Raw genomic sequence first — 25,786 nt, 5'->3', positions numbered from 1 at the left:
AGTATAAGAAAGAATAAAACAAGTATAAAAGTAGTAAGCATACACAGCATTAAGTTTTAAGTAGTGCAGATTTGGCTCTGATGTGAACAGGCTAAGATAGTTTACTGGGGTATTAACATGTTTTGTATCCATTAGCAACTTGAAGGTTAATATGAATTATTAATAGAAAACATCTCTGAATTAAGCTTGAGAGATTAAAAGAGTTCCAAACAAATCAAAATCTTCCAGAGGCAATTCATACTGTCTTTTTAACAAATAATAGGCAGAATGCTCTTGACTTTACTCAATGTTACTAAGTAAAATTTTGACAAGTATATATTCACTTTACTTAGGAAAACAAAGGAACGGCATGTAAGAATTGTTTCATATTGAAAAGCCACATTAAACCTCTACCACGAATGTAATATTAATATGTTAGACTAAAATAATTATGAGTTGTAGATTTCTTTATGCAAATAGTCTTTATTTAGCAAAGTAATTTAGGATATTAATGTATGATACTTTATATATCTTATGTTGATATATGTTTAGCTAATATAGATTATGATATAAATATTAGTCATCATTAATAATATTTCTAGAAACCTATTAGTTTCCAAGAGCTTGAAAATTAATGGTAAAGTATTTTAATTAGTTTTTTCTGCTCTCCAACCATACGGTTCAGGCCTATCCAAATTTTCAAAACTGTTAATATGATTTAGTAGGTGTTAACCTCACAATGTTCCATTAAGTTCTTATCCATCATGGGGGCTAGTTACTTAGCCTAGACAAAAAATTTCCTCTCCCAAGAAATATTATGTTTAGAGACCTAAGAAAAACCCCTTTCCATCTCTACCATCAATAGCATGTGGAAGAATTGGCTTAGCAAGAAAATTGCAAACAAAAACTACGGTACCAATGTCTATGTTCATGCTTGGAACTGAAAGTCATCACAAAATGATCTGAGGTTCAGACAGATATACCAGCATGTCTGTTGAAGCTTTCAAATATCAGATAAATTCTCAGTCCCAGTAAATTGCTCTTGAGCTCTCCTTACTTACTTTTGACTTTACAAAAGCATTAAAGCTGGATTTCTTTGGAGGTCATTGTTTCATCAAGAGAAATGTTTATCTCTTCAAGAGAGTTGACGATAATGAATGGAGGACACAAAATTGTTGAGCTACAGAAACTAAGCTGTAGGCTAGGCTTTATATGGGTTCTGCAAAGACTCATTGCATGCAGGGCCTCTATGCTATGTGTAAATAATTAATAAACAGAAACCTAAGTTAAAAAAATTTGAAGACAAGAAAGGGGAGCTCTCATGTCCTGCAACCACAGCAGAGCCCAACAGGAAGAAGAAAGATTCCTCCTCTTTTCTGGCAAGGACTCAGCTAATGAAAGTCATGGACTCTTTGTTTACTACAGCCCTCCCAACTTCCTTTCCCTTCTATAAAAGCGTTCTCCTTCCTGTGCCATGGGCGGACTTGCACGTGACCCATCATGGCTGTAGACCCCAATCTGCAATTCTCTGCTGATCTCAAGTAAACCCATCTTTGTTGGAAAATATCTGGCAGGCTATTTGTTTCAGGTCAACACATGCAAAGAAGAGTGTAAGAGGCAGTACCAGCTTATAACTATAAATTTTCATCTCTTACATCAATTATTAGTGTTGGAAATCTAGGAAATTGGGGCAAGGGAATTGGGCTGCCTTCTAACTGAAGCCTGGAAAGAGTCCTTGATTCAAAGAGACAGAAGAACCAAATCCACCGGTTCTTTAAGTTGGTAAACAATGAATGTCTCTAGTGTTCTTCATCTAGGAGAAGGATAGGAGGGAAAAAATTACACAGGCCTATGGAAGAAAAACAAACTCACATGCTAAAGACTTGTATGAAGACCAGGCATCTGAAAGACATCAATTACAGGAACCTGAAGAAAATTTAAGTGTTGGAAAATATTTGCCAACTTCAACCAACTCCTAAAAATACATTCTATAAAACAGAGCCAAAGCCCAAAAGGATAAAAGAGGCTAAAATAAGAGGACTAGATACCCATAAAAACAACAAGGTCAGAGATGTTGGTGACTAGAGAAAATAAACTAAGATTACAATAGCAGAAATAAAATTCACTTTAGAGATAACAATTGGCTATTCAAAGTTGAAGGGGTGATAAAGGTTATACTTTAGAATAAAGAAAATAATTCAAAAAAAGCACTCCCTCATGCAGTGTGCATGTGTGCGCGCACACACACACACACAATCAGTCTTATCTCAGATACTTCTTTTGTAACAGTAATTGATAGAAGATCACAAACTAACATCTATAGAGTTAAGAGAAAAAGGTTGTGAACCCAGTACTTTATATACACCCTAATTTTCACTTTATATATGAAAGCAATAGAAAGGCATTCTTAGATATTGTATTAATTGGGGTTAGATTCAGCTGCAACTGTTAGAAAGCCCCAATTAACAATGACTTAAACAAGAGAGAGAATTTTCTTTCTCATTTACACAAAAGTCCAGGGTTGGTGTGATACTCCACAGTGAAAGGGACCCAGGATTCCTTAATGTTATTGCTCTATCTTTCTTGGTCCACATTGATCCAAGGATTAAAATATGACTGAAGATGTCAATCAATCTCTAGCTGTCAAAACCTCCATACCAAACATCCAGAAGGAAGAAATGAGAAGAATGACACTTTTCTTTAAAAACACGATGGGAGGCAGTCTGCCATGGGGCTCTTGAGTTGTACAAATCTTGCTGAATGTGTCAAAATAACAAAGTCTTGATAATTCTTTTACCCAGTGTGAGGGTCACTTCTCAGTATTGAGAATATACAACCCTGAGAAGTGATGTAACACCTCACAGTATGTACCGCATAGTCTGGTAAAGCACGTGCTCCCTCTGGACACAGCAGGCTTGCTAACTGCTTCCCATGAAAGTGGTGGATTTCACACATCCAGGGTTTTCCTCCTATGACACGCTAGGACGTGCAGGCACCATGGGGCTCTCTGTATCATCTTGGGACCCGAGGCTCAGGGGACTAGCACAACTATGTTGAAACTCCTTTTCCTGCGTTTGCTGTAAGGAATAGTCTCTGACCTAGGAAGCTTGTGCCTTTTACCAGCATCTGTGGAACTTTATCAGACTAATTTACTAGGTTGCAGAGTTCTTCTGATGAGAGTTCTTTTAGCTATTTTCCACACCGTCAGACTTATTTATGTAGGGAAAGTCCTGAAAAATAATTCCTAGAGGCGGAGCTCACACTTTTGCTTACTTTCCATTTTCTAGCATCTAGTGACAGGACTATAATTAGCTTTAAAAGGTGGCTGATAAATGCAGTTTTAATTTCAGGCAGTCATGTACCCAGCTATAAATCAGAGGTTCTACTAGTATAGAACAAGGGTCAGCAAACTACAGCCCACAGGCTAAAGCCAGCCTACTTCCTAATTTTTAAATAAAGTTTTATTGGAACACAGTTATGCCTATCCTTTTATGTATTGTCTATGGTTGTTTTTGTTCCTTCAAAATCTAAAATATTTATCATCTGGCTCTTAAAGAACGTTTGTTGACCCTAGTACAGAGGAAGAGAAAACTGATATTCAGAGACAATAAACTCTCTGCCATAGATATTCAAGGTCCCAGAGAATGTACTGCCTTGCCCTCTTTTAAATAAAACCTTTGTTGTATATCCCATGAATCAAAGAAATGACTCATTTTAATATCTCAGTGAGAAGAATCAGTAATACTGATGTCAGTAGTATCAATATGATCTCAAACAAAAAACATAAGTAAGGACATAGAAGACTTGAACAATATTTAGAAACTTCAGGAGACTGGTAAATATGTAACATTGTACCCAACAATTGCAGAAAATATATCTCTTTTAACGTACTTGGAACATTTACCAAAACTGACAAGATCTTGGGCCATATAGGAACTCTCAACAAATTTCAGAAGATTAAATTCACAGAAGATGTTCTTTGACCACAGAAAAATTAAACTAGTTAAAAAAAAATACAACTAGGAAATCTCCAAATGTTAGATAATTCAAGTATATATTAATAAATAAAACATGAGTCAAAATAGAAAACATTTTGAAATTTATGATGAAAACTTGTGAGATGTCACAAAATCCATGTTTTGAAACACATAGCCTTATATGATGATATATATATATTTTTTCCTTGTATCATTTCAAAGGACATAACCTATGAGAGTAGAACTTAATATCTCTGTTTTATTGAATTGTCTTATAAATCGAGGCAATACTCTGCACATCGTGAGTGCTCAATAGATGCCTGGATGAACTCTCAACATTAAAAACGAGATTTAATTAGTTACAAATTGCAGTCATGCCTGCAAAATAACTGATTCCCTTTTGTAGATAGGGTAAAAACCTTTAAACGAGGTTTTCTGAGTTGAAATTCAGATTTACACACAGTGATTTAACTGGGAACGTAGAGATCTTTGGTTTAATGCTTCAAAATGCTTGGCTCAGTGCAAAATGGAGTCATCTTATAAAACAATGTTGGATGATACATGGAGAGCGACCCTCCCCAACAACAAACTAACATCTACATATTAGTTTCATAGAAACTCTTGGTGGAATTTTAGTCACCTAAACACCAACTATGATTTTCCTGTGTTATATTATACATACATTTGGGAAAATGATATACATAGATATGATTTATTGCTACCTTTAGCAGGATTGAAACAGTACATCAAATTTTATTTTGGTGGTCCTTTTATTAGCTTCCTACCACTTGACCAGCTGATATCACTAATAATAAATTTTTTTTTATAAACTAGAGTTTGCAAGTCCTGTCCTGAGACTATAATATTTCAAAAAACAGTCTAAGCTTTAGGGAAAAAACCAATTACGGAAACAGCATTAAAAATGCCAAGCACTGGGCAGAAGCAATTCTGGATCAGTTTAAAAAAGTGATTGATGAAACCCTAATCCAAGCTGAAGGAACAGTTTCACGACAAGCTGTGACCATTCCACACACTTCATTAGCTGCCATAATTAGCCTGGTGTTTCAATTTGTTAGAACTGGTGGGGACAATTTTCCTCAGAATGAAACATCAAAATATAGGGTCCCTCAGACTTCAGAAGAGGCTGATGAGAGGCTTTTCTAGTCTCTGTTAACTAAAAGATTAATTATTGCTGATGGGAGGCTGTGCTGTGATTGTCACTCTGTCTATGTGCATTACTTTTAGCATTAGAAGAAAGATACGGTTGACACCACACCACTCAATCAAGTAGCTTCACATTAGAGCACAAAGTCGGTTTTAATATACAGGGTACTTTTGATTGATTTTTTTTTCCTTCTTCCTGTTTTCTGGGTCCAAGACACACCTATTTATTTATATCAGAATTTGAAAACAGCCTCTAAAATATTGAGAATTTTGGTTAAGGTACTTTGTCTCAAGTCATGGCTTCCTTCTCTAACCACAGATCAGCTCAAGAGTGGCTTCATGTATTTGTACAGTTGTACAGCGACATCTTTTAAATATGTTTATAAATCTTCTAAGACTACACATGTTTTAAGCAACCCATAAAGCCACGTTAATTTTACCTATATTTATAAATATAGCTCTATAATCTTATCCCTGGATTAAGGAAATACACTCTGATTTCCCACAATATAAATTCATGAAATCTAATTAAGAGGGTAGTAGGAAAGGGACTCCTACTTCATTTCCATAGAACAAAAGTGATTTCTTTTGGTTTTCTGGCCATAGGCAAAGCTGATCCGAAGTCAAGAGTACATACCTACAGACAGTGCCATTAAAAATTTCACCAAAGCCTTAGTTTTTAATGTCTTGGCTTTATTATTATTTAACTATTTGCGTTAAGATAATTATTTGTAAGCCAAAAATTTCCACTTCATGTACCTTTTCTAAAAAACTCACTTCTTTAACGGACCTATAATGAGTGAACTGGGAAGGGTGATTTAGTGAAATGTGGAGGAAGCAACCTTAGCCAAAGAAACCGGTGGTATCTTCAAATCCACTACACCGCAGTGAAAAAGTTTTAAAGTGGAAAAGCACAACGACATCAGATAAAAATGCTTCCTTGAGTTTCCAGAACAGAATTCTCCACAGGTTCCACTAAAATCAAGTCCTTGTTACCCCAAACATTTGGTTAGCTATATCATTTAGAGCAGCACAGTCCAATAGAATTACAATGTGGGCCACATATATAATTTTAATTTTCCACTAGCCATATTACAAATAGTAATAAGAAACAGGTGAAATTAATTGTATGGCAAGAAAATATTTAAGCTAATATGTCTAAAGTATTATTGGTGTAACTATGTCATTAATATAAAAATATGAATGTTACCTTTCTTTTGCACTATATCTTTGAAATCCAGGGTCTTTTACACGTACGGCACATCTCAAATTAGAGAAGCTATATTTCAAGTGCTCAGTAGCTGCATGGCTATCAAATGGAACAACACAAATCTAGAGAATGTGGAGCTTGCTTTCTCAGGGAGTAGTTTTTCTGCTCTTCAGTGAACAGAGCAGTTCTGGAGTCTTGTGGAGTTACATACACAACAAGTAGATCTATATGTACAGATGCAATAGCAGCTGAATCAACCCTTTACAGTCAAGAGTAAAAGTCCTTCTAACTTAATAAATGAACACTACTGAAATACATATAGATTATAAGATTCGTAACAATCAGTGAAGATAACGCAAGACTTAAGAAATCAACAGGCCATGCACACCATGGAGACTCAGAATAGCCACACACCAGGCCAGAAAGATAATGCCCATTCCTAGGGCAGTAATGTATGATTAGAACAAGATTCACACTGTAATAAGAGCTGAAATTCAGCCAGCATGCATCAGTATGGGCATTTTGGTTATTAACATATTTTAGAAATGCTTTCATTATTTTCATATCTGTTAGCAAATGGCTACTAACCCAAGTACTACCTCAAACATCCTTCACAATCCAGCAGTTAAATAGTTACTGTGTATCCCAGCAGGGAGTCCCAGGATTATTGTCCATTCTGACTGTTGAGTATCTGTGAAGTATGGCTAGCAAAGAATTTTATTGTTACGCATGCCTACAATACATACATAATCAGCTAGGCATATTGAACACAATTATTTATACAGTAAATCTGTGGTTAATTTAGCCATATTGTTGTTTTTGATCTTCTCGTCAAATTGCTTCCTTTTAAAATCTCAGAAAATATGCTCAGAAACAAAATATCTAAATTTAGTAGCTCTAAACAGTCACAAAAGCCATAAGAAAACTCATCTCAATAGAGTCTGCCAAGCCATTTGCTATTCAAAGGCTATTACAGAGATTATTTCTGTTTGGGAATTGCAGTGTGGGGAAGGTTTTAATTCCCTAATTCTACATCTCTACTATTTATCTTTGATTTAATTTTTAAACACTGGAGGATATACCCCAAATAACTCTTGTAGTTCTACATAATATTCAAAATTGTGTTGAATCATTCATCTTAATATGGTAACACAGAGAGAATCTTGAGGTTTTAGATTATAAAATAGCACAGCAAATAAACAACCTCTAGAGTAGTGAAGATGTCATCATTAAAAACATGAAGTAAATACAGCTGGAGCACTTCTGCCATTTGCAAAAGTACTTCAGAGAATGGGGCTCTTTGTCACAAAAAGTGGCTTGATTTGAGAAGGTTGGAAATCAACCAAACTATGATTTGCTCTATCCAAAGACCTTCACCTAGAATCATCTCATAATGCAAACATGAAGCCACATACCACAGGGGAGAAACCATGTGGCAAGAAAATAAATGTTGTTGATTTGTGACTTAGAACATAAGGATAAAATAAAAGAAATACTGCATTCTCTCCCCAATAGTTGATATTTTCTAACATGTCATAGAGTAAACAACAGAGGCAACATTTCCTTTAGCATGACCCAGGATGTATCTGAGAGCAACCAACTGATGCATTTGGTCTGGTATGTTCCCACTGACATCATGACAGAAAAATTTCTATTTTGTGAGCCCCTTTTGGAAAGCATGTAGACTGTTTTTCTGTCTTCAAAATGATTAACATTTCTTTTGTTGAGCATAACTTCATTTGGGAGAAAAATCTGGAAACTTCATGACTAGGTATAGTATCTGCAATCTTTGGAAACATGTCTGGTTTTACTGTTTGATAAAAAAAGTTTCACGTGCCACCTTGATCACTTTCTAAATTAGCAAGAGTTACTGCCAAAGATGCTGCCCCAAATCCTTAATGGAGGCATTCATACTCCTTTTCAGTAGTCAACCTCAGAATTTTCATGAGAAAATGTGGGCAGGATATGAAATACAGTGTCTGGAAGATAACGAGTCAACTTTAAGCATAAGTTTCAAAATATCTGAGAGAAATAGGAAGCCATGGTTAGAGCAATAAGATAAGGAGTTCATTCAGATTGGATTACCTAGATAATTTTATTATTATTCAATGCACCACTGTCATAGTATGCATGGTGCTGAAAAGTCATGACTTCTATTGAACAAGTTCTTACTCCGGAAAATAAGATTAGAGGAAGATAATTACGCCAACTCTCTAATTCTGAATGAAGTACTTTTGTAGGCTGAAGTGGAAAATGACAATTTGTTTATTTCTGTATAGGGAGAAGTCTCTGAACACCCAGGAACAATACAAATCTCTGTTGAAGTTCACTTCTGCTTCAATGTCCCTAAAATAATACATGGATTCATAACTTTCAGCTGTCACAGAGTATATCAATAAAGAAGACTTCAAAACACATAACCCTCAATGGTTTAAGGACAAAGGAAACGAAATGATGTGAGTTCAATCTATTTTAGAGATTCTCAGAAAACTTTTATATTCCTTTACTCCAACCTTTGTTCTCTGAGAAAGCAAGTTATTAGTGTTTGGATACCATTTGACACTACGTACCTAAGTAACTTATTTTTAACATTTGTTGCCATTAGAACAAAGAATTGAAATAAATTAATGTCAAAGATAAATGCATTGCCATATTAAAAGTCTTCCCTAACATTTCAACTTTTAACTCAAGTGAAAACATAGTAGTGTTTTCATTGAAATTTACTTTTACACAATTACATTTCTTAACTTGCAAAATTTGTATTCATTTCCACATTTTTATAAAAGAGACATTTGAGAACAACAATTGTAAACAAAACTTTTGTTCTACTTGTTTTGTGAAGGAAATTAGTTTTCAATAAAACAAAATGATGGCATGCAAGTGTTGTGTGCATTGTATATTTGTACTTTTTTCTGGAGAGAAAGTCCATAGCTTCAATTAGATTCTCTAGAGTCAGAGGCCAAAAAAGGTATCAAATTACTAATTTGAAGTCTTTACATTATTTCTGAAGAAAGCAGCAGTCTCCAGAATTAAACTGAAAACTTACTTTGACACTCTATATTTTCTTTATTTAATTTTTACTGAAATACAGTTGATGTGCAGTATTATGTTAATTTCAGGTGTAGTGCATAGTGATTTGACATTTGCACACACTATTAAATAATCACCATGATAAGTCTACTAACCATCTGTCCCCATAATACAAAGTTATTACAATATTATTGACTATATTCCTTATGCTGTATATTACATCCTTGTGGCTCATTTATTTTATGACTGGAAGTTTTTATCTCTTAATCCCCATCACCTATTTCATCCTGGATCATATGGTAGTTCTATTTTTACTTTTTTACATTAAAAAATTTGTCCACAGTGACTGCACAATCTACAGTCCCACCAACAAAGGATGAGGGTCCTCTTTTCTCCACATCCTTGCCAACACTTGTTATTTGTTATCTTTTTGATGACAGCCATTCTGCCAGGTGTGAGGTGGTATCTCATTGCGATATTAATTTGTATTTCCCTGATGACTGGCGAGCATCCTTTCATGTGCCTGTTGGCCATCTGTACACCCTCTTTGGAAAAATGTCTATTCAGGTCCTCTGCTCATTTAAAAATCAGATTATTTGTTTTTCTGATGTTGAGTTGTATGAGTTCTTTGTATGTTTTGGATATCAACCCCGTGTTGGATATATCATCTGCAAATATCTTCTCCCATTCAGTAGGCTTCCTTTTTATTTGGTTGATAGTTTTCTTCACTGTGCAAAAGCTTTTTTAGTTTTATGTAGTCCCATTTGTTTATCTTTTCATTTGTTTCCTTTGTCTGAGGAAACAGATCCAAAAAATATTGCTAAGACCATACAAAAAGCATACATTAAAAGGACCATATGCCATGCTCAAGTAGGATTTATCCCAGGGACATAAGGATGATTCAATATTCACAAATCAATCTGTGTGATGCACCACATCAACAAAGAGAAGAATAAAAATAATATGATTATATTGACAGAAGCACTTTTATTCAACATAGTATTCAAAATCCTAGCCACAGCAAGCAGAGAAGGAAAAGAAATAAAGGAAACCCAAATTGGAAAGGAAGAAGTAAAACTTTCACTGTTTGCAGATGACATGATACTGTATATAGAAAATTCTGAAAATTCTACCAAAACACTATTACAATTAATAAATGAATTCAGTAAGGTTGCAGGACACAAAATTATAAACAGAAATCTGTTGCAATTCTATACACTAATAACAAACTATCAGAAAGAGAAATTAAAACAATCACATTTACATTTGCATCAAGAAGAATAAAATACTGAGAATAAATCTAACCAAAATGGTAAAAGACTTGTACTCTGAAAACTATAGGCATTGATGAAAGAAATTGGAGATGACACAAACAAGTGGAAAAATATACTGTGCTCATAGACTGGAAGAATTAATATTGTTAAAATGGCCATACTACCCAAGGCAATCTACAGATTCAATGCAATCTCTATCAAAATACCAAAGGCAGTTTTTACAAAACTAAAATAAATAATTCTTAATTTGTATGGAAACACAAAAGACCCTGAATAGCCAAAGCGATCTTAAGAACAAAGCTGGAGGTATCAGACTCCCTGATTTCAAGCTATACTAAAAGCTACAGTAATCAAAACAGTATGTTATTGGCACAAAAGCAGACACACAGATAAATGGAACAGGATAATGAGCTCAGAAATAAACCCATGCTCGTATGGCTAATTAATCTATGACAAAGAAGGAAAGAATATGCAATGGGGAAAAGACAGCCTCTTCAATAAATGGTGTTGGCAAAATTGGACAGCTACCTGCAAAAGAATGAAACTTGTATTTCACACCATATGCAAAAATAAACACAAAATGTATTAAAGATTTAAATGTAAGACCAAAAACCATAAAATGCCACTCTATGTTTTAAATCAAACTTCCCACATAATAAAAGTACAAGAAATGAGATAGGCAAAATAATTTCCAACAAAGGAAAAAAAAAACCACATGGTTAAGTGGATAAAAGAGAGTGACTTGATTAGTCATCTGATGAGTACAGGTGGACAGGTCTTGAGCACAAATGGCCAAGCCAACAATCATCTAACATGCACTTGTAATGGATTCTCTGCCTTGCATCACTCTTGTTAACTGTAGAGAAAACTTCATAGCTAGAACATCACTTCTACGTGTAAGATTCAATGTGAGAGAGATGGTTCTTCAGTTACTCCCCCTTTCCACCCCATCTAATGATGCCTTTCCTGAATGTGGCTGTGTGTTCATAGCTGTACAGAAAAGGACTAGTGAGATCAAGGGGGCAAAGACAAACCTTGAGTACATGCCACAGACATACTTTAGTTAATGTGTTCTTAAGATAACTAACTTTTTGACCATAACTTTAAAAATAAATAAATAAATAAAAACAAGTATACTGTCATCCCCTATATATATCTCCCATATATATATATAGGAAAGACAGGAAATTTCTGAAAAGGAGCATCTTTCTTTGCTTTGGAATAATAGACTTTACTGGGGCAGTATTTTAAGCTACTCTGTACACTACAGTAGAAAGAAGCTTTCTGGAAAGTGCACTTTATTTTTATGTTAGCATGTCATCAAAAATCAGTCCTTCAATCTACCACTGATTATTTTAATGCTACTAAGATATAACTTTATATGAATACAGTAGCTACATTCAGAGGTGATTTTTCTTCATAGAATATCAAATACTTAACATTTGATATCTGGAAATCTCCCAATCTGATAAATTCATGCAACTTCAGATCCTTTATTATTGTTGGCATTTATATATATTATAGATCAGTAATATGAGAGTTAGAAAGTGGAAGCAAGGGAACTTTTATCAGTAGTGTTTTGGGGTAAAAGGAAAAAGTACATGTGTTAGCTACCAATATATCTAATATATTTTATCAACTTTTTTCTGGGATATTTTTAGGATTTTTACTGTACTTTGAAATTTAAGTAACACTAGCCATGAATATGGAAACTTACTTTAAAAACTAAGTATGCTAAAATTTTATGTATAGTATTTTGTACACCCTTAATTATGCTATTAGAACTAGAAAGTATATTCATACTTGCAGATTAGATTGCTTCTACCCTTTGGACATTATTTATGTATATTAAATATCAAGACATAAATGACAGATGTTTCTGAGTTCATTTAGAAAAACAATACGTAGTGTCTTGAAAAGCAAAGCAAAGCTTCAGATTCAAACAAGCATAGTTTGAATTTAAGTAGTTTCTTTTATTTCTTTTAAAAATTATAATTCTGAAAAAAATATTTTAAATTTTTTTAATGGTTTATAGGCTTTAGCAATATAAATGAGTTTCTATGGAAAATGTTGACAAAATGTAAGTCATTTTCTTAAAATAGTACACACATGACATAAAGTGAAGGAAAAAGGTATATGGTTAGTGCTATGTGCTCTTCATTATTTCTATAATAAATACCATCCTGATATATGGCATTAGGTTGGTGAGCTACAAGGAAACTTGGACAGACAGGTCTGCAGCCCAGTCTGCTCATGACAAATAATTAGATTCATAACAAAAATATATTCAGAAAGAATATATAATAAAAATAATAAAACACTGAATACATACACAGAAATTGTATTTTATTTACCATAAGAAAACTTAATTTTGGACTAGGATGTAAGTTTTATACCTTAGTTTGTTTTTCTGGGTTTTTTTTGGCCACGCCATGCGGCATGTGGAATCTTAGTTCCCCGACCAGGGATCAAATCCATGCCCCCTGCAGTGGAAGCATGCAGTCTTAACCACTGGACCTCTGGGGAAGTCCCATATCATGGTTTAATTTTTAAAAATACTAAACTTGCCATAATTTCACTTGGGAGAGGGGATGCAGTTAGGAAAAGCTCTCCTAAGGAAGAGAGGGAGAAAACTAGTATGTCTCCTCAGTATTTGATATAAGTGAGTGACTGCCTGGATGGAAGGAATTTAAAAGAGACCAGGTGTCAGGGAGGAGATGGAGAGTTCTGCACTGGGCATAATGAGTATGAGCTCTGTTTGGATAAGCAAAGAAAACTGAAAGAGTAATACAGCAATATTATTTTTTCTCTAATGCTGCTTACAGGCAAGTTACATGATTAAATGAAGAAGGGAGGGAAAGCAAGACATTTATAATACAACAGACAAATGACAATGTATTGCTAGTTAGACAGAATAATAAGTACCATCTAATTTTCTCTTTAAAATCCATTTATTCTTCAAAGCCCTAGATCATCATCAAGGAACCACATTTTCCAACTGAGGAATTACAGAGGAGGGAAAATTAGGTTTTTAAAAATATTCCAATTGTTGTGAGCAAACTCTTTGCAAATAGCTCTGGGATCGACTTAGTAAGAAAGTTAAGGTCAACATTTGTATACTTACAACCTCTGTGCGAAATATTTTTACTACTTTTGTACCTTTAGAGTCTTTAATTGATATCCTTAAATTCAGTTGCTGCCCAGATCATCAAGTTATCACTTTTCAGTCATCTGATATTTCACAGTTGTTAAACTTTTAACATGTTAGCAGATTTAAATTTTCCCCTAATAGTTCATAACCTTATAATAGCCACCTAAAAATTAACTTGTAAATTAATCCAGAGTTAATAATGCAATTATTAATCTGGCACTTATATATGTAACAGAAATCACAAACTGTAGCCTTCTCAAAATCAGTCTGGTAGTATGGCTTTCAGCATCTTTTTAGGATGAATGTGAATGTTTAAATAACTCCATGAAGAGAGCCTTTAGGAGAAAATATATTGCACTTAGGCATAATTTGGAAAATATGCAGTTAAGTATGTTAAACTAAATTAAATCCACAACAATAATTTTTGCAATGGAACAATTTCTTCAAGTGAACTCTCAAGCAGGAAATCTGGTCTGTGAAACCCATGAGTAGAGTTCTGAGCACTCCTTAGAGCACATTATATAAAGTGATATAAAGTGATAAGGAAACACACAATTAAGAGGAGTATTTGACTTGTTCCTTTTTTTTATGGTACGTGTTGCTGTAGGTTCCCTTTGCCTTTTCGTAAGACTTTAAAAATATTTTAAGCACCAACTTGGAAGTTTACCAAAACCTTTTTTCAAAATACTATTTTTATACTGATATAAAATCAACTGGAAGATACAAAAGGATATAAAATGTGATCTATAAATTAAAATCCAACTTGAGGGCAAGCTTTTTACTTCTTTTGCCTTAGAAGTAACACAAGTTAGATGTTCAATATATTTAAATTTCATTATTCAATTTTTATCATATTAAAACATGAACTATACAGTATGGGACATAAATTTAAATTAATAAAAAGCAAATTAATCTTTTAATCATCTAGGACTCAATTTATTAATGTGATTTTACTATTACTTTCTAAATACAAGAGTAACTCGGAGCTATCACAGGTTGGGTTCCAGACCACCACAATAAAGTGAATATTGTAATTGAGTCTCACATATTTTTTTGCTCTTCCAGTGCATCTGAAAGCTATGTTTACACTATACTGTAGTCTATTAAGTGTGCAATAGCATTCTGTCTAAAAACAGAATGTAAATAGGAATGATTTCTCTGTAGCATGCAATGCTGTTTGACAGCATTTTACCCACAGTAGCAGAACTTCTTTCAAAATTGGAGTCAATCCCTTCAAACCCTGCCACTGCTTTATCAACTAAGTTTATGTCGTGTTCTACATCCTCTGTCATTTCAACAATCTATATAACATCTTCACCAGGAGCAGTTCCCATCTCAAGAAACCACTTTCTTTGCTCATCCATTAGAAGTAACTCCTTATTCATTCAAGTTTTATCGTGAGATGGCAGCAACTCAGTTACATCTTCAGGCTCCACTTCTAATTCTAGTTCTCTTGCTTTCTGAAGTGACTTCCTCCACTGAAGTCTTGAAGCCCTCAAAGGCATCCACAATGGTTGGAATAAATTTCTTCCTGATAATGCTGATATATTAACTGCTTCCCATGAATTACAAATGTTCCTAATGGTTTCTAGAATGATAAATCTTTTCCAGAAAATTTTCAATTTACATTATCTAGATCCATCAGAGGAATCACTATCTCTGGCAGCCAGGTAGAAAGTTCATTTTATTATTATTTTTATAAATAATATTCTGGTGTTCTGTATCATCTTGACACATAATCAAGACAAATTTTTAAAATGTACAAACCATTATGTATAAAGTAAGCTATAAGGCTATATTGTACAACAGAGAGAATATAGCCAATATTCTATAATAACTATAAATGGAATATAACCTTTAAAAATTGTGAATCACTATGTTGTATAACTTTAACTTATATAATACTGTACAGAAATTATACTTAAGTTTTTAAAAAAAGCCTTAAAAGCAAAACAATATATATTTAACAGAAAACATATATATATATATACAATATACAAAAGTTTGGTGCATGAAAGCACAGAGTTAATATAAAACAATAAAGACTATGCAAAAATCCCAAAGCAAATAAAAAGGTAACTAAATGAAGTGAATAATAATAGAACCATTCCCCTTTAAAATAATCCCACAAAATTAACAATTTGTTAACTCGCAAAAATATTTCCAATATTTGAGATAAAGTGTCAGTACTTTAATTTCAGCAAACTAGAGGTTTCAAGAAGCCTATCACCTAAAAATTCTAGACAAAAGATGTTAAGATCTTTTAAATGCATAAATGACCTGGGGAAAGATTAAGAGGATTCTTTGGAAGAAAGAATTGACAAGAAAGTGCAACCCAGCGAGGTCTGTAGTCAGCACATGTCCCATGGTATATACACATCCATAGAGTCCTAACGTTTGGGTGTAACATGGCACATGGTCAAGAAAGAGACATCTGGCCCTGGGGTACAGTGGGAGGTTAGACCAGAGAACACGGTATAAAACGAGCACTCCTGAAAAGTAACATTTTCAGCAGGTGAACTAGAAAAAGAAAAAGACCCTATTAGGGAGACTTTGAGCATACACAACCATCTCATCCTTGGATCTGAGTAGAGTGGAGAAAAGGAAAAAATTAAGTTCAGGAATCACACTGGGACTAAAAACTTTCAGAAAGAAAATTACAGAAGCAAGCTATAAAACCTCTAGCTGTCAAACAAAGATTCTGTCCTACACCACAGCGTACAGCTGCACATCTAGGGCAAACATCTTACCTGGGGTAATGTAAATTTTACGGACCTCAGAAGGAAACAGTTGCCACAGTCTCTCTAGAGCTGTACAGTGATTAATAATCTGATGGAGAGATCTCTCAATCTCAGACGTTGTTGCAGTTAGAAAATAAAGGTTTTTTTAAAAATAGGTTACCATGCTTCTTATAAAACTGTGTTCCATTATGTTCGCTCCTCACTCAAATGTAATGCTTTAGACTCAAATGAGAATTGAGCCCTTAGGTTAATAATTATACACTAATATGGTCAGTTCTGATCTATTGAAAATCTTGGATACATCACTGCACATATTATTTTTATTCACAAATTAAAATCCAAATCAGAAACTCTTGTGAACCCGTTTTTAAAACTATAATTGAAAATTACCACACAATGTAACAAACCTATCTGAAACAAAACATTGATTAAAAGCCTAAGGTAATGTAAATTTATACATCTTAACATTACACATCCAAACTATTCTATAGGTTAAACATTATTTTTTAATAAATAGTATAACACAATATTTGGCTCTGTCTTATTTTCTTAAATGCATAATAAACTAGAGTATATGCATAAACGTATACACATACAAATGCAAAATACTTTATAATAAAACATTATATAAACATATACTTTTCCTGAAGGCTACTGACCTCCAGAAGACCGATACAAGGGTAATCAGACGGGAAAACTGAAGAACTTCAGTCCCAGATATATTGTGAGAGAGACAGAAAAAGCACTTAAACTGAATATTTGATTATTGAAGGCCATCCTCATAAGCAAAATATTTTCCCTCAATTACACCTAATTATTTAATTGTTTACATTTACTAATGAAATGAAACAACACAAAACAAACAACTGTTGGGGGCTCTTTTCAGCCGGCACATAATCATCCATCACCATGTACAGAAAGATTCTTAAAATTATATGAAGCTGGTCTTTTTAAAGTGAAAGGCATATTTTATCCCAATCAATGCATAAAAGTAAAATTATCCATAACTGAGGCATGTTTCTCTGCTGTACAGTTCAGCTGTAATGATCCCCACACACTGCTCTTGCACATCAATTATGATAATCATAATCACGGTCATTAAGCTGGATGTTCATTATTATCAGGATGCTGGTGACAGCAGATTCAATCATCGGGTGCCATGGGCAAGCAGTCACAGTCCCACCCAAGTTTCTGCAGACAGCGATGTGCCACATTAAATCTATGATGTGTTCCACATCCCACTCCATTCCAAAAGCCATAGACGGTAAAGGTCAACTTTATGTTCTGTGCAATATGCTTAGGTTTTCTAAATTAATTCTATGGAGTACTAGATATTTTTATGCTTTGTAGCTTATAAAATCCTGTTTAGGACCAAAATGCATGTGAAAATAACAAAGAAGGCCCGCTCTACTGTTGTAATTCACCTATAATAAGGCAGATGAGGAGAGGCTCTGTCAACACGAACCATCTTAAAAGTCTCTGCTTGAATTTTGCAAGTAAGGAAAAACACGAAATGGTTCTATTACAATCAGTTGTCTAAAATGCACATGAAACTCATTCTAATTCAGATAAAGGCCTCAGACTATTATTTCTGCTTCAGTAAATATGAACATATGTGAATGTTTTGACAATCAAAGGAATGTTTTCCGTATATGGAATTTTTTCTTGTCCAACTTCGACCTAGCCAGATAGATGAAATTAATGGCGACTGATAGAGTCTCCTTATTTAATTTCATTTCTATTTTAAACATTGAGATCAGCACAACAAAGAATTTATAAATCCAAAGTATTTACCTGAACTTAAAGTTTGACCAGACCTACATTCTAACAATTTAACTTGGGGCATTTTACAATTAAATAAAAGAAAAAGGAGGAAGTTATATGATACGGACATTAGTACATCATTGATTTCCATACTTTCACAAAATGATATATAATTACAAGAGACAAAGAAGGACACTACATAATGATCAAGGGATCAATCCAAGAAGATATAACAAGTGTAAATATTTATGCACCCAACATAGGAGAACCTGAATACATAAGGCAAATGCTAACAGCCATAAAAGGGGAAATCGACAGTAAAACAATCATAGTAGGGGACTTTAACACCCCACTTTCACCAATGGACAGATCATCCAAAATGAAAATAAATAAGGAACACAGCTTTAAATGATACATTAAACAAAATGGACTTAATTGATATTTATAGGATATTCCATCCAAAAACAACAGAATACACTTTCTTCTCAAGTGCTCATGGAACATTCTCCAGGATAGATCATATCTTGGGTCACAAAGCAAGCCTTGGTAAATTTAAGAAAATTGAAATTGTATCAAGTATCTTTTCCAACAACAATGCTATGAGACTAGATATCAATTACAAGAAAAAAATCTGTAAAAAATACAAACACATGGAGGCTAAACAATACACTACTTAATAACCAAGAGATCACTGAAGAAATCAAAGAGGAAATCAAAAAATACCTAGAAATAAATGACAATGAAAGCACAACGACCCAAAACCTCTGGAATGCCGCAAAAGCAGTTCTAAGAGGGAAGTTTATAGCAATAGAATCCTACTACAAGAAACATCTCACATAAACAACCTAACCTTATACCTAAAGCAATTAGAGAAAGAAGAACAAAAAAAACCCCAAAGGTAGCCGAAGGAAAGAAATCATAAAGATCAGATATGAAATAGAAATGAAGGAAATGACAGCAAACATCAATAAAACTAAAGGCTGGTTCTTTGAGAAGATACACAAAATTGATAAACCATTAGCCAGACTCAACAAGAAAAAAAGGGAGAAGACTCAAATCAATAGAATTCGAAATGCAAAAGGAGAAGTAACAACTGACACTGCAAAAATTCAAAGGATCATGAGAGATTACTACAAGCAACTATATGCCAATAAAATGGACAACCTGGAAGAAATGGACAAATTCTTAGAAAAGCACAACCCTCCGAGACTGAACCAGGAAGAAATAGAAAATATAAACAGACCAATCACAAGCACTGAAATTGAAGACTATGATTCAAAATCTTCTAACAAAAAAAAGCCCAGGAACAGATGGTTTCACAGGCGAATTCTATCAAACATTTAGAGAAGAGCTAACACCTATCCTTCTCAAACCCTTCGAAAATATAGCAGAGGGAGGAACACTCCCAAACTCATTCTACAAGGTCACCATCACCCTGATAGCAAAACCAAAGATGTCACAAATAAATAAAACTACAGACCAATATCACTGATGAACACAGACACAAAAATCCTCACCAAAAGACTAGCAAACAGAATCCAACAGCACATTAAAAGGATCATACACCATGATCAAGTGGGGTTTCTCCCAGGAATGCAAGGATTCTTCAATATATGCATCAGTCAATGTGATAAACCATATTAACAAATTGAAGGAGAAAAACCATATGATCATCTCAATAGATGCAGAAAAAGCTTTTGACAAAATTCAACACCGTTTATGATAAAAACCCTCCAGAAACTAGGCATAGAGGTTACTTAACTCAACATAATAAAGACCATATATGACAAACCGACAGCCAACATCACTCTCAATGGTGAAAAACTGAAACCATTTCCTCTAAGATCAGAAACAAGACAAGACTGTCCACTCTCACCACTATTATTCAACATAGTTTTGGAAGTTTTAGCCACAGCAATCACAGAAGAAAAAGAAATAAAAAGAATCCAAATTGGAAAAGAAGAAGTAAAGCTGTCACTGTCTGCAGATGACATGATACTATACATAGAGAATCCTAAAGATGCCACCAGAAAACTACTAAAGCTAATCAATGAATTTGGTAAAGTAGTAGGATACAAAATTAATGCACAGAAATCTCTTGTATTTCTATACACTAAGGATGAAAAATCTGAAAGAGAAATAAAGGAAACACTCCCATTTACCATTGCAACAAAAAGAATAAAATACCTAGGAATAAACCTACCTAAGGAGACAAAAGACCTGTATGCAGAAAACTATAAGACACTGATGAAAGAAATTAAAGATGATAGAAAGATGTGCTCTTGGATTGGAAGAATCAACATTGTGAAAATGACTATACTACCCAAAGCAATCCACAGATTCGATGCAATCCCTCTCAAACTACCAATGGCATTTTTCACAGAACAAGAACAAAAAATTTCACAATTTGTATGAAAACATAAAAGACCCCGAACAGCCAAAACAATCTGGAGAAAGAAAAACAGAGCTGGAGAAATCAGGCTCCCGGACTTCAGCCTATACTACAAAGCTACAGTAACCAAGATAGTATGGTACTGGCACAAAAACAGAAAGATAGATCAATGGAACAGGACAGAAAGCCCAGAGATAAACCCACGCACCTATGGTCCACTCATGTAAGACAAAGGAGGCAAGGATATACAATGGAGAAAAGAGAAAAGACAGTCTCTTCAATAAGTGGTGCTGGGAAAACTGGACAGCTACATGTAAAGAAATGAAATTAGAACACTCCCTAACAACATACACAAAAATAAACTCAAAATGGATTAAAGACCTAAATGTAAGGCCAGATACTATAAAACTCTTAGAGGAAAACATAGGCAGAACACTCTATGACATACATCACAGAAAGATCCTTTTTGATCCACCTCCTAGAGAAATGGAAACGAAAAGAGAAAAGAACAAATGGGACCTAATGAAACTTAAAAGCTTTTGCACAGCAAAGGAAACCATAAACAAGACAAAAAGACAACCCGCAGAATGGGAGAAAATATTTGCAAATGAAGCAACTGACAAAGGATTAATCTCCAAAATTTATAAGCAGTTCATGCAGCTCAGTATCAAAAAAACAAACAACCCAATCCAAAAATGGCAGAAGACCTAAATAGACATTTCCCCAAAGACGATATACAGATTGCCAACAAACACTTGAAAGGATGCTCAACATCACTAATCATTAGAGAAATGCAAATCAAAACTACAGTGAGGTATCACCTCATACCAGTCAGTATGGCCATCATCAAAAAATCTACAAACAATAAATGCTGGAGAGGGTGTGGAGAAAAGGGAACCCTATTGCACTGTTTTTGGGAATGTAAATTGATACATCCACTATGGAGAACAGTATGGAGGTTCCTTAAAAAACTAAAAATAGAATTACCATATGACCCAGCAATCCCACTACTGGGCATATACCCTGAGAAAACCATAATTCAAAAAGAGTCATGTACCGCAGTGTTCAGTGCAGCTCTATTTACAACAGCCAGGACATGGAAGCAACCTAAGTGTCCATCGACAGATGAATGGATAAAGAAGATGTGGCACATATATACAATGGAATATTACTCAGCCTTAAGAAGAAACGAAATTGAGTTATTTGTAGTGAGGTGGATGGACCTAGAGACTGTCATACAGAGTGAAGTAAGCCAGAAAGAGAAAAATAAATACCATATGCTAACACATACATATGGAATCTAAAAAAAAAAAAAAAAAAAAAGGTTCTGAAGAACCTAGGGGCAGGACAGGAATAAAGATGCAGACGTAGAGAATGGACTTGAGGACATGGGGAAGGAGAAGGGTAAGCTGGGACAAAGTGAGAGAGTGGCATGGATGTATATACACTACCAAATGTAAAATAGCTAGTGGGAAGCAGCTGCATAGCACAGGGAGATCAGCTCAGTGCTTTGTGACCACCTAGAGGGGTGGGATAGGGAGGGTGGGAGGGAGACGCAAGAGGGAGGAGTTATGGGGATATATGTATACGTATAGCTGATTCACTTTGTTATACAGCAGAAACTAACACACCATTGTAAAGCAATTATACTCCAATAAAGATGTTTAAAAAAGTGATATATATATTATTTTTCATTATTGATTTTCATAATTTTGGGAAAAAGTAATATTATTTGCTTGCAATCTGCTTTGTGACGTCTTTGTATAGTGTTCCTCATATTAATAAAATTAAAAATAATACAAAATATTAAGTACTATTTGATTATTAATTGATGTAATGTAAATGCGGTTAGAGAAAGAAAACATGATTTTTCTCTCAACTGATACCTTTTATCCCAGTTGTGTAGCAAATCATCTGGAAATTATAACCTCCATGCTTAAAGATGACAGAAGAGAAAGAAAATTCTTCAGGCAGACACTCTTAAAACATGATGGAAAGGGTGGAGATCAGGAACCAAATGTATTTAATTGAGCTGTTTCTTGGCTGAAGTGAATCTACTGCATTGAACTAAATCTTATTTGCATTTAAATATTTGTAAATAGTCCATCTTCCAATAGAAGCATAAAACTACACCAGTCTTTTCCTTCTCCAACATTTTGAACTCAGCAACTCACTAAAACTATTCTTCATCTACTAATATGAGTAAGTGATGGTCTCACAACTCCAAGGTCAAGAAACAAAGTTTTATATAAAATAAAGAAAAATAAGCCTGCTTTTAGTTATTTATTGGGCACAAGTCTCACCCAAATCGCTTTCAGCAAATCAAAACATAAAATATTTTCATGTAAACAATAGAATGACTACCCTTATACTTTGTAGACTCTATTGGCAACACAGGAATAATTTGTTCATTTAATATGGTTATTTTAAGAGATCAGAAGAAGCGGGAAGAAGGATATGAGGAGAGGAGGGGAGGGAGAAATTTAAATTTGTATTTAATATTTTTCTACGTGGTTTTCTGCAAGTGGATTAATGATTTATTAAGACATAAAGAATCCCTACACTTTTTCTCTTAGTTTTCAGGGTCTGCAAGAACAATTATTTGTCATTAACTTTTCAAGTATGTGTACTTTCTAAACGTATACAGAGGCACACAATGATTCCTCCAAAAGAACAAAATAAACATTTTTTTTTTAGTGAGTATCTGAGAATTTCTGCAAGTTGCTTACTTCAGTTAGATAAATGCATAGTCTTGGAATATGTCAAAATATATGAATGAACCTGTTGCATAAAACCAAAAAGTACCGTATTATTTTAGGAAAGAAACATTGGCACAAGGATTTTTCTCACTCTGAAGTAGCTTGATGTCCTAAGGTAGGTAAGTCATTTAAATTTTAAAGAAATGAGAATTTCCTTGAATTAAATAGGATGGTGAGGGCATAACAGCAAAAAAAACCCCCACAAAACTTTACGTCAAATAGAAAAATGAGAGGTAGATCACATTATGTACATTCAAAATACAAAATTAAATAGTTTAAAAATCATATTAAACCTATATTCTGAATGGTTGCATGTTAGGTAAAAACAAATGCCTAGAATAGTCTTACCATGGATATTTATGAAATAATATTGTTATCAACTTTTAGGTTTTTCAATCAGTGGACCAGATTGAACTACTCCTTGTATTTCTTATGCCATGGAATTACTATTTAGTGTTTTAGAAGACCATTTAAAAAAAATAATAAAAGACTTAGTAGCTGTAAAAGAAAAAGGCACTTTCCAAAGAATCCAAGTTACTCCCCAGCATGAGTTCCCTTTGACATTCCTATATTTAAAATGTCCTTAAAAAAAGAAATTTTCTTAGAATTTGGTAGAGAAAGATCTTGTTTCCCTTAAGGGTCTAATGTATCTTTTCCTCTTGAATAGTGAGGATGCCTCTGCAACTTGTGTTCTCTCTGTCTTTGCCACCCACAGGCTGCAATTCCTAAGTCACTTCCCACCATACTCATAGTCCCCCTTTATTTTGTGTGCACAGCCACTCTTCTCATATAAGATCATTTCCCCTTATTTAAATTTCTAGAATATGACCTGTGCTGTATTTGCCATTTGATAAGGTGCCTTAAATCCTTTTGGTAGGAGACTGTGTGTAAATGAATAAATCCTCATTGACAGATGATTAATAGGAATAGGCTGGTAGTATATGGAACTCAAGAGCCCTAACCCCCTTCCAGAAAATCACTGCCTACTTCATTTTATCTGTATAATTTTAGCATGAATAAGTTTGAGTTTCTAACTGCTAGACAATAGGTTAAACACATAGTAAGAACTTTCCTCTTTACCTCCTATAGTGTAAGACATGTGAGTGTTTACGCAATCTAGAAATTTTTATTTAAGTGCTAGCAACTATAATTCTGGAATCAGAAAATAAATATTTGCTTTTTTCTTTTCTATACCATATATATATACAGATAGGATATCACATATATCTCCCTCCCTTCCTTCCTCCTTTCTTTCCTCCCTCCCTCCCTCTCTTCCTTCCTTCCTTCCTTCCTTCCTTCCTTCCTACCTACCTATCTACATACACACAGAGATTGAGAGAAAGCAGGAAAGCACTGATCTCCATGCCTGAGAGTTAGCTTAACTCTATTCCACAGATTCAGACTCTGACCCTAAATGGCTTTGCCAAAGCTAATGATCCATGCCATTTGATCACAGGGTAGCTGAACCATAAAACACAAGAATACAACATCAAAAAAACCCACCAAAACCCACGAAAAACTTAAATCTTTTACTGACATAGTAAGCAGCACTATCTTCACATAAAATAGCTATAAATAATTTTGTAACCATGAAGGTGTTAGTTGTAATGAGAATATTTATATTTGCTATAATCAGTGTATATTTTTAGCCTTTTAAAAGAAACAATACTTTCTTTTTAATGTTGCATCAACTCACCTTGTCACAGATCCATTTCTTAGGATTTTCATCTCGGAAATGTTGACTTCCATAAGCATCAGGACCATACTTGCTTGATAAATGCATTGTCGGGATGTACTTTTTATTTTTATGGTAGGAAGAAAATGGCAAAAACCTGAAAGAACATTTAGGTAATAGTCTTAATTTTATTTCTAGAGACATTTGATTAAAAAAAATAAGAAGTAGTAAATTACAGTGAAAATAATACATGGCTTGGAATCAGAATACCAGGTTTTCGCTTCAGTCTCTGCCACTGACTATCTCTGTGACTAACTTCTATGAATCTTCATTTCTTATTCTGCAAGTGGAGGTACTAAAACTTCACAGAATTTTTGTGAGCCTCAAATATTTTCTAAATATAGAAAATGTTAAATAATAAATTTATTAATTAATTATGCCAAATAATTCAAAACATCATGTAAGTAAAAATGCCCTTAACTTTAAGATGGTAGTCCCCAGATGAAAAGGATGGCCAGCACTGGTAACTCTTATTGAAATGGGCTTCTTCAAATCTTAATTTACCCAAAAAATAAAGACAGTTTGGTACAGGTTATAGATAATGACCCTTTTGAGTTAGTCAGACCTATATTCACATCTTAGCTTTGCCTTGCTACCTGTGTTCCCTCAT

At 34.1% G+C, this 25,786-nt stretch overlaps 1 protein-coding gene across 2 annotated transcripts in view; it reads right to left on the bottom strand.

Moving 5' to 3' along the window:
* Positions 1 to 25,786, bottom strand: part of SPATA17 (spermatogenesis associated 17) — a 191,708-nt gene that overhangs the window by 26,381 nt on the left and 139,541 nt on the right. For both annotated transcript variants that reach the window (XM_027122207.1, XM_027122208.1), the window contains one exon: positions 25,138 to 25,273. In XM_027122207.1, coding sequence (XP_026978008.1) covers positions 25,138 to 25,273 — 136 coding nt within the window. The remainder of the gene's footprint in view (positions 1 to 25,137; positions 25,274 to 25,786) is intronic.

This window comes from Aethalodelphis obliquidens, unplaced genomic scaffold (genome assembly GCF_003676395.1).
Source record: "Aethalodelphis obliquidens isolate GAN/ISIS:26980383/991018 unplaced genomic scaffold, ASM367639v1 scaffold24, whole genome shotgun sequence".
Taxonomy (NCBI): Eukaryota; Metazoa; Chordata; class Mammalia; order Artiodactyla; family Delphinidae; genus Aethalodelphis; species Aethalodelphis obliquidens.
The sequence above is the reverse complement of the archived record's forward strand: the minus strand, read 5'-3'. Positions and strand labels throughout refer to the sequence as shown.